The sequence below is a fragment of the Sebastes umbrosus genome, chromosome 16, assembly GCF_015220745.1.
Source record: "Sebastes umbrosus isolate fSebUmb1 chromosome 16, fSebUmb1.pri, whole genome shotgun sequence".
Lineage (NCBI taxonomy): Eukaryota > Metazoa > Chordata > Actinopteri > Perciformes > Sebastidae > Sebastes > Sebastes umbrosus.
Genome location: NC_051284.1, coordinates 31,862,721 through 31,874,781, shown reverse-complemented (window position 1 = coordinate 31,874,781; position 12,061 = coordinate 31,862,721). Strand labels below are relative to the sequence as shown.

At 45.6% G+C, this 12,061-nt stretch overlaps 1 protein-coding gene across 1 annotated transcript in view; it reads left to right on the top strand.

The window, feature by feature from the left end:
- hectd1 (HECT domain containing 1) overlaps window positions 1-12,061 on the top strand; it is a 47,384-nt gene that overhangs the window by 4,777 nt on the left and 30,546 nt on the right. Inside the window, 10 exon segments of the mRNA XM_037796291.1 lie at window positions 3,811-3,984; window positions 5,817-5,966; window positions 6,092-6,326; window positions 7,674-7,901; window positions 7,979-8,260; window positions 8,349-8,619; window positions 8,803-8,879; window positions 9,302-9,400; window positions 9,689-9,803; window positions 10,494-10,668. Coding sequence (XP_037652219.1) covers window positions 5,827-5,966; window positions 6,092-6,326; window positions 7,674-7,901; window positions 7,979-8,260; window positions 8,349-8,619; window positions 8,803-8,879; window positions 9,302-9,400; window positions 9,689-9,803; window positions 10,494-10,668 — 1,622 coding nt within the window. The 5' untranslated portion in view covers window positions 3,811-3,984; window positions 5,817-5,826.

Here is a 12,061-nt window from a genome sequence, read left to right as displayed (position 1 = left end):
AGACAGACAGACTGAAAGGCCGGTTGGCTTCAAATTAGCCCCTAATCAACTTAGCCTGGACCATCAGACTCCCAGCATGCCTGCTGCTGTGCTCCAGATATTATGGAGAACTTCAGTGACCTCGTCTCCACCTGGTTATTACCACGCAGAGAGAACTCACCCTGCAACCATTCAACCATTCAACCAGTCATTGAAGTCATTCATGATGAAAATGTTGTTTTTTTCTTGTATTATAACTAGGGCTGTCAATTACAATATTTAATAGTGATTAGTCCACTGACGTCCTGATGTTGTTGAATTCAGAAATGGAGGATAATAAATGTTGACGGTCTCTGGTAGAAGCCGCAGACGGTCTCTGGTAGAAAAGCGCAGACTGTCTCTGGTAGAAAGCGCAGACTGTCTCTGGTAGAAAGCGCAGACTGTCTCTGGTAGAAAGCGCAGACGGTCTCTGGTAGAAAGCGCAGACTGTCTCTGGTAGAAAGCGCAGACTGTCTCTGGTAGAAAGCGCAGACTGTCTCTGGTAGAAAAGCGCAGACTGTCTCTGGTAGAAAGCACAGACGGTCTCTGGTAGAATCGCAGACTGGTCTCTGGTAGAAAAGCGCAGACTGTCCTCTGGTAGAAAGCGCAGACGGTCTCTGGTAGAAAGCGCAGACGGTCTCTGGTAGAAAGCGCAGACTGTCTCTGGTAGAAAGCGCAGACGGTCTCTGGTAGAAAGCGCAGACTGTCTCTGGTAGAAAGCGCAGACTGTCTCTGGTAGAAAGCGCAGACTGTCTCTGGTAGAAAGCGCAGACTGTCTCTGGTAGAAAGCGCAGACTGTCTCTGGTAGAATCCGCAGACGGTCTCTGGTAGAATCCGCAGACGGTCTCTGGTAGAAAGCGCAGACGGTCTCTGGTAGAATCCGCAGACGGTCTCTGGTAGAATCCGCAGACTGTCTCTGGTAGAAAGCGCAGACTGTCTCTGGTAGAAAGCGCAGACGGTCTCTGGTAGAAAGCGCAGACTGTCTCTGGTAGAAAGCGCAGGACGGTCTCTGGTAGAAAGCGCAGACTGTCTCTGGTAGAAAGCGCAGACGGTCTCTGGTAGAAAAGCGCAGACTGTCTCTGGTAGAAAGCGCAGACTGTCTCTGGTAGAAAGCGCAGACTGTCTCTGGTAGAAAGCGCAGACTGTCTCTGGTAGAAAGCGCAGACTGTCTCTGGTAGAATCCGCAGACGGTCTCTGGTAGAATCCGCAGACGGTCTCTGGTAGAAAGCGCAGACGGTCTCTGGTAGAATCCGCAGACGGTCTCTGGTAGAATCCGCAGACTGTCTCTGGTAGAAAGCGCAGACTGTCTCTGGTAGAAAGCGCAGACGGTCTCTGGTAGAATCCGCAGACTGTCTCTGGTAGAAACCGCAGACTGGCTCTGGTAGAAACCGCAGACCGTCTCTGGTAGAAACAACAACGTCTCTAGATGACGTCATGTTGAGTGTTGATGGAGCAGCTGCATATCCTGGCTCTGATCCAACCAGACTCCATTCAGAAAACAAGCATTTTAAAGTTGTCTGCTCGTCGTCATGGTAACAGACCTCACAAAATAGGAATTCAGACTTTTTTACTATTAGCATCATGATGTAGTTATTTCAGCATCATTTTGGGTTCACACCGCAGTAGAGACGTGTGGATTGTTAGATACAGTCAGTGTAATGCCACTGTATGTGAATACAGCTCGCCGCCGGGTGATGTTATGAACCCAGACATGACGGTGTTTGGTTTCCTGACATATCTGGTACTTCACCAACATGTACAAAGCAGCAACAGTGGTTATTTCTTCCATGACTGATTGTGATATCCAACCCTTTTGCTTTAAATCTGACCTCCAGGACTTTCCTTCTTCTCCGAATGATGGCGACATGTTTGTGTTTTCTCTGTCATGACCACAGAAACCTCACGGCAATGAGAAGTCAGTAGCATTTCACAATCATTCAGGCGACCTGTCAAACCACATCCCCCCCACCACCACCCAAAAACAGTTTTGTATTGATTTATTCTTTCTCTGTTTCACAGCAGATAAAAGCTTCAGATTAGCCTTGAAAGATGTTTTTGTGTTCAGATCTGGAGGTCTTTATATCTTGGAGGTGTCCTGGTCTGCCTCCACTGCTGGTTTTGTAGTTCTACAGAGCACCAGCGTGTTATTACCTTCACTACCAGCTCTTTATACTTTAATAATGTTTCCTCTGACAGTAGAATCCTCCTGCCTCTGACTGTCAGCTGAGCTCCGGCTCTTCATGTCAAAGTGCTTCACATTTGCATGTCGTCTGGTTTCAGTCGACCGTGGAAAGTCTTCTGATCGTCTCTGCCGCCTGTCAACCTAAAGAGCTCTGAGGTCCAGACTATCTGGAGGGAAAACCACATCAGAGTTCAGGTCCTGTGACGACAACAGAGTTAAATTAGCTCAACTTCCTCTCACACACACACACACACACATGCTGAGGTTTAGATCATTTTACTGCTGTTGTTGTTTTTATCAGGGTGTGTTCATCCCGGACCTTTCAAACCACTGGGTTCTGTTCAGCAGCTGTGGAATCACCCGTTTACGGTCTAATGAGGTGTACGTCTCAGCACATTGTGGGAAACATAAATCCTACCTGAAAAGCTTTGACAGCTGTTCTGTCATCCAGGAATTATCCACTTCTAGGGATGCACCGATACCACTTTGTTTCAGACCGAGTACAAGTACTTCCATTTGGGTACTACCGATACGAGTACTTCTCTTTGCCAAAAGACCCTCGTTAACGGCCAGCTGGAGGGTGTGAGCGACACATGGCAGGCTGGGGAGTCCTGCATACGAGGCGGTGCGCCACCACTGGAGCGCCGCCACCGGAGCTAGGTCGCCTTGGAAAGGCTTGGGCGAAGGTGGCTCGCGGCCCGGACTTCGCCACACCGTGACGGGGCTCCCTGCTCCCTGCTCCCGGTGCGCACTGTCGACCGGGCACCCAAGCATGTCATGCCTCGGTCCACGTAAAAGTCGCCAGGGGTCTGCAGCGATTTCGGCAATCCACCCGACCTGTCTTGAAACGCGGACCAAGGAGTTTAACGCTCGCGCGAGTCAGAGGGTGCAGGCAAAACCCGGTGGCGCAATGAAAGTGAGAGGGATCCCGGCCCGGCGGGGTCGGGCGCACGACCGGCCTGTCTCGCCCGCACCGAGGTGGGCGGGTGAGACGGGAGGAGGTGGAGCGTGAGGACCCGAAAGACGGTGAAGAGGGTTAACGTCACACTGCTGTAAAGTGGTATTGGAGCCGTTGAATCAGAGCCGTTTTGTGAGTACGAGTACATCGGACCGGCTCGGTATCAGTGCATCTTCCTTCCAACTTCCTTCTACAAATGACAACAAGTTGCAGTTCTTTCTGGCTGGACCGCCCTGTAAACGCAAAAAGTCTGTCACTGAGCGATGAAGTTACACGATTGGTCGGCCGGGTGTTGGAGTTTCCTCGTTGGTCGTTGCTCTTTCAAAATGAAAAGGCGGGAAACAGTCCTTTTATGCAGATGAGCCCGTCCTGCGCCAAGCGTCCGGATCATGAAACTTGGACCGAGCTGTGAAACTAGGCGATCTAGTTGTAACATGAAACCACATTCAGCAGTGACATCATCGCCTGTTTCTCTCTTAGGAATGTTTCCAGAAGCAGATTTTGGTAGATTGTTTAGACGGAATAACAGAACGTTAACGAGCAGGCCGCCATGTTGTTTGTCCTCCGCCCTGTATGAGCAACGACTCACCATCAGGTCATTTGACTTCCTTGGTGAATTGGGTAATTAGCTAACATCTCCATTGTTTTGCAGGTGAAGAGACTACATGTCCCAGAATCCCCTGTGAGAGCGAGCGACTTCCTCTTCTCCGGTCCGGTGTTTCCTCTCTTCCCTCCGGTCCGGTTGGTTGGATGAGTCCCAAACAGCGACAGAACTGTGAGCAGTGATCGGGCGCTGAGCCAGACCGGGTAGCCAACGGGGAGCCAGGTGAGAGGTCTGGTGATGATGATGATGATGATGATGATGATGATGAGGGTTTAAATAACCTCTGAGGAAACAATAGAATCTGATTTAACCCTGTGGATCAGAGCTGATGTAATGCAGCTAAACCGCTCCGCTGATCAGAACTTTATTCGTCTCTATGAACCAAATATCAATAATTAATACATACATTTACATAAAGCACTATTTGTCCACAAGAGTATTAAATACTTGACAAATCTCCCTTTAAGGTTCATTTTGAACTGATAAAAACGTGCGATTTATCACAATTAACTATGGACAATCATGTGATTAGATATTTAATTGAATGTGCACATTTCTTTCTAAATGTTTCCAAAAGTCAGCGAGTAATCGTGTTAAATATTCGTGGTCTCAGTATTGACCAAAATAATTGTGAGGAAGATTTTTTGCCATAATCGAGCATTTTAGTGGAGTTCTTAGTGATCAATGATTTATTTGACAAACTTAATGAATATTTGAATCTAGTTTAACGACTAAACCAGCGGTCAGCGTCTCTTCAGCTGCTCTCCAGCGTCTCTGTGGAGCTTTACACATGCAAATGATTAACATTTTCATTTCATTCATTCATTTCATTCTATCATTGTTGTAGGTCTATGGTACGACGGTACGACGGTGTATTAGGGCCACATTGAGGAAATAATAAATCTGAGATTTAGAGAATAATGTCAGAATATTATAAAGTAGTAATCTCGTAAAGTTGTGACTTTATCCTCGTAATATTATGACTTTTTTCTCATAATATTCTGACTTTATTGTGTAAATCTCAGATGTTTTTTCCCTCAATGTGGCCCTAATACTCCGTAGAACATTGTCTCTTTGGCCCTCACTGCATTAGACTTCTATACTATATACTGAGACTATAAACTGAGTTACCTTCATCACAATGATCACGTTTTGCGGCTCCAGACAGATTATTTTTTTTCTTTTGCCTATAATTGTTTACTTGTTTTGTTTTGTAGATTTTGTTTACTTTAAAAATTCATTTTTGGTCAATACTTTATGCATCAGTGATATTACTGTATATGTGATAAATGGTCTTAATAACAAATATTTCATACAGTTTTTTCCACTTGGTCAATGCATCAACAACAACTTGCTTAAAAAATTAAAATATATTCGCCAAAGAAATGATGAAGAACAGTCGTCTGATTACAGGAAGGGAAATTCTTTATTAAAGCTTCTAGTTGATGTATTCAAAAAACAATGTTGACATGTAGTGAAAGTACTGGGAACACTGTGACAGAACTGGGAACACTGGGGCGGCTGTGGCTCAGAGGGTAGAGCAGGTTGTCCACCAATCGGAAGGTCGGTGGTTCGATCCCCGGCTGCTCCGGGTCACATGTCGATGTGTCCTTGAGCAAGACACTTAACCCCAAATTGCTCCCGGAGGCATAGCCATCGGTGTGTGAATGAGTATTTAGATTAAATCCTGATGGGCAAAGTTGGCCTTAGTAGCCTCTGCCATCAGTGTATGAATGTGTGTGAATGGGTGAATACTGACATGTAGTGTAAAGCACTTTGAGTGGTCGGAAGACTAGAAAAGCGCTATATAAGTCCAAGTCCAAGTCCATTTACCATTTACCATTTACTGTGACAGTACTGGGAACACTGTGACAGTACTGGGAACGCTGTGACAGTACTGGGAACACTGTGAAAGTACTGGGAACACTGACAGTACTGGGAACACTGTGTGTTGTCCAGTTGATGCTCAACAGAATAACTAGTATAACTACTCTCACTATAATGAACGGTACATGTATAATTAACATGAGGGGTATATGTCCTCGTCCCTGTAGGCTAGCCATCATGGCGGACGTGGACCCAGACACCCTGCTGGAGTGGCTGCAGATGGGGCAGGGCGATGAGCGGGACATGCAGCTCATCGCTCTGGAGCAGCTCTGCATGCTGCTGCTCATGTCTGACAACGTGGACCGCTGCTTCGAGACGTGAGTTTTCAGTTTGGGATCGCTAGCGATGACGCAGTCGGGAGGTCAGAGGTCAGCTGACTGACCGTCTCTCTCTCTCTCTCTCTCTCTCTCTCTCTCTCCTCTCCCACCTCTCTTTATTCCAGCTGTCCTCCTCGGACGTTCCTCCCGGCGCTCTGTAAGATCTTCCTGGACGAGAGCGCTCCGGATAACGTGCTGGAGGTCACGGCCAGAGCCATCACCTACTACCTGGACGTGTCGGCGGAGTGCACCCGGAGGATCGTGGGAGTGGACGGGGCCATCAAGGCGCTGTGCAACCGGCTGGTGGTGGTGGAGCTCAACAACAGGACCAGCAGAGACCTGGCAGAGCAGTGTGTGAAGGTAGGAGGAGGGGAGGAGGTCTCGGGTCTGAATATGTGAGGAGCATCGTTTACAGTAGATTATAGAGGTTGACTTAACCGAGGGGCCAGGTTGGCTGTTCACCTGCGTACATGATGAGCATTTTAGTCTCAGGTGAGACTTTACTTCCTGCAGCTCTTTTATCTCCCTGATGACAAAGCTTAGAGTCAGACAGAACAGAAGAGTCAGACTGACTGACTGACAGACTGGTAAAGAAGAGTAGAAGTGGTGGAAAAGAGTCGGACGGTAGAGAACTGAGTCGGAGTCTGTCTGTCTGGTTTATCTGCAGCGTGTCTCTGTCCTCTGAACAGGGCCAGGGTGTCAGGGAGGCAGATAACAGGAGGTTAACTGAGGCTAAGACGTGGTAATAACTCCTGATCACAGATCAAGCAGGAGACTGGGGACCATGTGCTACCAGACGTCTATTAATACCGCTCTCAGGACAGTGGTGTTCTTTATTCAGCCTCAGTTTGACTCAACACTGGGAACATGTTGTTTCATCTGTTTCTTTCTTCTTCATGTCTTTGAGGAGGAGAACATCAGTTAAACGTTGTCTGTCCTCTTCTTAGTTTTTGGATCCGTAGTTTTTGATTGGTTTATTATTTTCAGGCTACAGCCACACTAATATGTTTTGGTTTTAAAAGACACGTTTACGCCTAGCGTCACTACTCTGCCGTTTTCAAGCCTCTACAACAGTCTTTTGAAAACGCTGCTTTTAGTCTGGACGGACCGAAACAACGATGTTTTGAAAACGATGTCACAGACGCCCACGTTCGCTTCCTGATTGGGTCTTATATCAGTCATGACGTGTCCTTCCCTGATTCATCATCACGTGAAGAAAACAATCATCAGCCTCGACCAGCAGCGTTTAATTCCAAGATGGATAACGAGTCCCAGGCGTTGGTGACCTTGTTGTCTCTGCTAGCAGCTGTTTTATAATGCTACTACTGCTTAAATCGCTTCCCGTGTCCAGCGCTGCTTCCTGTTAACACCGGCACGTGCATGCCCAGTGTACGTGAATGGTCATGTGATATGCGTTTTCAGGCGTGGTAGTGGTCTGAACAGTCTGAACTGAAACTGAAACCATTTGGAAGAAAGGAAATGGGTCTTTAACTGATGGGATGATTAGTGGTGAAAGTGTTTAGTTCTTCTAAATGTCATGAGCTCCTCTAATAGAGGGGCGTAGCCCTCCAGGGAGACGGAGAGCAAGCTTCTCCGTAAACATCATTTTCCTTTTCCTTTGGATTCAGCGAGGGTTGAGGGTTGACCTCTGGCTCCGAGACGAGTCGTCCTGTAAGAGACTGTTTCATAATGAGCTTTAATGTGCAGGTGCTGGAGCTGATCTGTACCAGGGAGTCCGGCGCCGTGTTCGAGGCCGGCGGTCTCAACTGCGTGCTGAGTTTCATCAGAGACAGCGGCCACCTGGTCCATAAAGACACTCTGCACTCGGCCATGGCCGTGGTGTCCCGGCTCTGCAGCAAGATGGAGCCTCAGGACTCGTCTCTGGAGACCTGCGTGGAGTCTCTGTCCAGCCTCCTGAAACACGAAGACCACCAGGTAACTACGAGTCGGCGCTTTGTGTTCGTCGGCAGCTGGTGTCGGAGCAGCAGAACTAACAACTTCCTGTCCTCCAGGTGTCGGACGGCGCTCTGCGCTGCTTCGCCTCATTGGCCGACAGGTTCACTCGCCGTGGCGTGGATCCGGCCCCTTTAGCCAAACACGGGCTGACGGAGGAGCTTCTGTCCCGCATGGCGGCCGCCGGCGGCACGGTGTCGGGCCCCGCCTCTTCCTGTAAGCCGGGGCGGACCTCAACCGGCGGCGCCCCCTCAGCCCCGGACTCCAAACTGAGCAACCAGGTGTCGACCATCGTCAGCCTGCTGTCCACGCTGTGCAGAGGGTCGCCGCTCGTCACGCATGTAGGTCACGACTCGCCTGAGACACCAACACAAACCTTAAGAACGTTCTTTTATCTTAACGTTGTCTGATACGTTCTCCCGCCTTCAGGACCTGTTGCGTTCGGCGCTGCCCGACTCGATGGAGTCCGCTCTGGGAGGAGACGAGCGCTGCGTGCTGGACACCATGCGGCTGGTGGACCTCCTGCTGGTGCTCTTGTTCGAGGGACGGAAGGCGCTGCCCAAATCCACGGCGGGGTCGACGGGTCGGATCCCCGGCCTGCGGCGCCTGGACAGTTCAGGGGAGAGATCCCACCGACAGCTCATCGACTGTATCCGCAGCAAGGACACTGACGCTCTGATCGACGCCATCGACACCGGAGGTAAGAACGCTGAGCACACCTGGGAGGCTGGTGTCTAGATTTAGACTTCCTTCCTGACGAACCGTATCTATGAGACCTTTGCTGTCATTGGTTTCCACCATGTTCTGCTAGAAAGTGCTTTTGTTGTAGAGATTGTTCTAGTTTTCAGTGACATTCAGTCACTTCCTGCTTTCTCTGTTGCAGCTTTTGAGGTGAACTTCATGGACGACGTTGGACAGACGCTCCTCAACTGGGCCTCAGCTTTTGGCACACAGGAAATGGTAAAAGCGGTAACAGAGATACTTTCTTTAAAGAGCAGGTCCATTATTTATTTAGGGTTTTATTAGGTCTGTCAATCCATTAAAGCATATTTTATTTGTTCAAAATGTTCCTTAAAGGGACATTTGTTAAGTATTTAATGCTCGCTGTCTGACGGGGAACTGAAGCCGTTACATCTCTCTCTTCAAAGCCACCAGACTCCATTCACAAAAACACTAATCTAACCTCTCAGAGCACGGGAGGGAGTATACATACAGATGTACAGCTGACTTCAGTTCGTGACCTCTAAAATAAAGATTGGTTCTAACTGGAGTATATTTCATAAGAGCGTAATAATAATAATAATAATAATAATAATAATAATAAATATGTTGACTGATCTGTAATTTCAGTTTGACCAATCACGTGTTTGTCGTTGTTCCAGGTGGAGTTTCTATGTGAGAGGGGGGCGGACGTCAACAGAGGTCAGAGGTCATCTTCACTACACTACGCTGCCTGTTTCGGACGCCCACAAGTTGCCAAGGTAACACACGCGCACACACACACACACACACACACACACACACACACACACACACACACACACACACACACACACACACACACACACACACACACACACACACACACACACACACACACACACACACACACACACACACACACACACACACACACACAAAGCAGTCAGATTGTGTGAAATGTTTTCCTTTCAGGTAACTAGATCTCCCCTGGAGTCACGTTCTATTCTAAGCATCTGATTGGCTGTGTGTGTTTGTTTTTGTGTTTGTGCGTGTGTGTGTTTGTGTAGACTCTGCTTCGTCACGGCGCTAACCCCGACCTGAGAGACGAGGACGGTAAAACTCCTCTGGACAAGGCCAGGGAGCGAGGACACAGCGAGGTGGTGGCCATCCTGCAGTCCCCTGGTTAGTACACGCTCACTATGAAGTATTGTGATTCTATATTATGATTTATTATAACACTAAGAGCAGTAACTTCCTTTTACCTCCGCATAGACTGAAACGAAGCAATTAGACACCGCTACATCGAGCGTATAGTCCTGCACTCAGACCCCATGATGACACACGTTGAGGGACAGCCCACTCATTTTCATAATGAGGCAGAAATGCATAAATAAATGTAAAAACCTTTTACATTTCTTTAAGAAGTGTGTAATGAAATGTATAAAGAAAAGAATACAGAAATAAATAAGTTTGGTGAAATAAATAAGGGGCGAAATGCAAAGGGAACATCGTTCAGAAATAAATAAAAACATTAAAAAATTAATATAAAATAATTATAAAAAAAAGTGCAAAAATAGATAAATAAAAAATAAATGCAAAAATAAATGAATAAATAAAAAGAATACAGAAATAAATAAGTTTGTGGAAAATAAATAAGGGGTGAAATGCAAAGGGAACATCGTGCAAAAATAAATAAATACATTAAAAATTAATATAAAGTAAATAAAACATGCAAAAATAAATAAAAAGAATACAGAAATAAATAAGTTTGGGGGAAATAAATAAGGGGTGAAATGCAAAGTGAAAATCTTGCATCAATAAATAAATACATTTGAAAAAATGTGTGTGTGTTACTGTGTGTGTGTTTTCCAGGAGACTGGATGTGTCCGGTGAACAAGGGCGACGACAAGAAGAAGAAAGATGTGAACAAGGAGGAGGAGGAGGGCAGCGAGCCCAAAGGAGACCCAGAGATGGCTCCCATCTACCTGAGGAGACTTCTGCCTGTTTTTGCACAAACCTTTCAGCAAACCATGCTGCCTTCTATAAGGTATACAACTTTACCTTTTAATATGTTGTCCTTAAAACCTCTTTGATTTAACTCAAGACAGGTGGAACACAAACTGAAGCCTAATCTTCATTTAATCAGAGCAGATGGACGCTGAGCCACGCCGGCTGATTCACTGTCAGCAGACCGGCTCAGTTCACTGAGTCTCTTTCTCCGTTATCAAAGTTTATTGATTTGGGACATTTCACTGCAACAAAGCAACCCAAAGGGCTTTACATTACGCATCAAAAGCATCGAGACAAAGTGCAAAAGAAACACGCTATAAACGGACATTTAAATCAGCAGGGTGAAGCTTTCAGTGTCTCAAGATTCCATTCAAAATCAATTTCTAATTTCAGGATCTCCTCCAGTCCACTGTGTTCTAATAAGGCAGATTATGACATGACGGCAGAGTGACGTTTCTAAGAGATTATGAAGATTTTATATTCTAAAAAAGTGATATAAACTGATTTCAAAAGGTAACATTTATTAATACTAAACATGTACAAACAAACTGCTTTTATCAGGGTCGACATTAACTGTGCATTTTTTAATCTGTTCAAAATGTACCTTTTTAAAGAGAGATTAGTCCAGTATTTAATCCTCCTATCAACATGGGAGTGGACAAATATGCTGCTTTATACAAATGTATGTATATATTTATCATTGTAAATCAATTAACAACACAAAACAATGACAGATATTGTCCAGAAACCCTCACAGCTACTGCATTTAGCATAAAACAATATGCGTTATTATCGCAGAAATGAACCATTAAGTGCTTTTATAAACCAACAGCAGTTGAAAAAGAAGATGTTTGAATGTGTTGAAGATTCGTGATGAGACGGCCGGGTGTATTTATGGTGTGTTTATGGTGTGTTTATGGTTTATTTAAGGTGTGTTTATGGTGTGTTTATGGTTTATTTAAGGTGTGTTTATGGTGTGTTTATGGTTTATTTAAGGTGTGTTTATGGTGTGTTTATGGTTTATTTAAGGTGTGTTTATGGTGTGTTTATGGTTTATTTAAGGTGTGTTTATGGTGTGTTTATGGTTTATTTAAGGTGTATTTATGGTGTGTTTATGGTTTATTTAAGGTGTATTTATGGTGTGTTTATGGTTTATTTAAGGTGTGTTTATGGTTTATTTAAGGTGTGTTTATGGTTTATTTAAGGTGTGTTTATGGTGTGTTTATGGTTTATGTAAGGTGTGTTTATGGTGTGTTTATGGTTTATTTAAGGTGTGTTTATGGTGTGTTTATGGTTTATTTAAGGTGTATTTATGGTGTGTTTATGGTTTATTTAAGGTGTATTTATGGTGTGTTTATGGTTTATTTAAGGTGTATTTATGGTGTGTTTATGGTTTATTTAAGGTGTGTTTATGGTGTGTTTATGGTTTA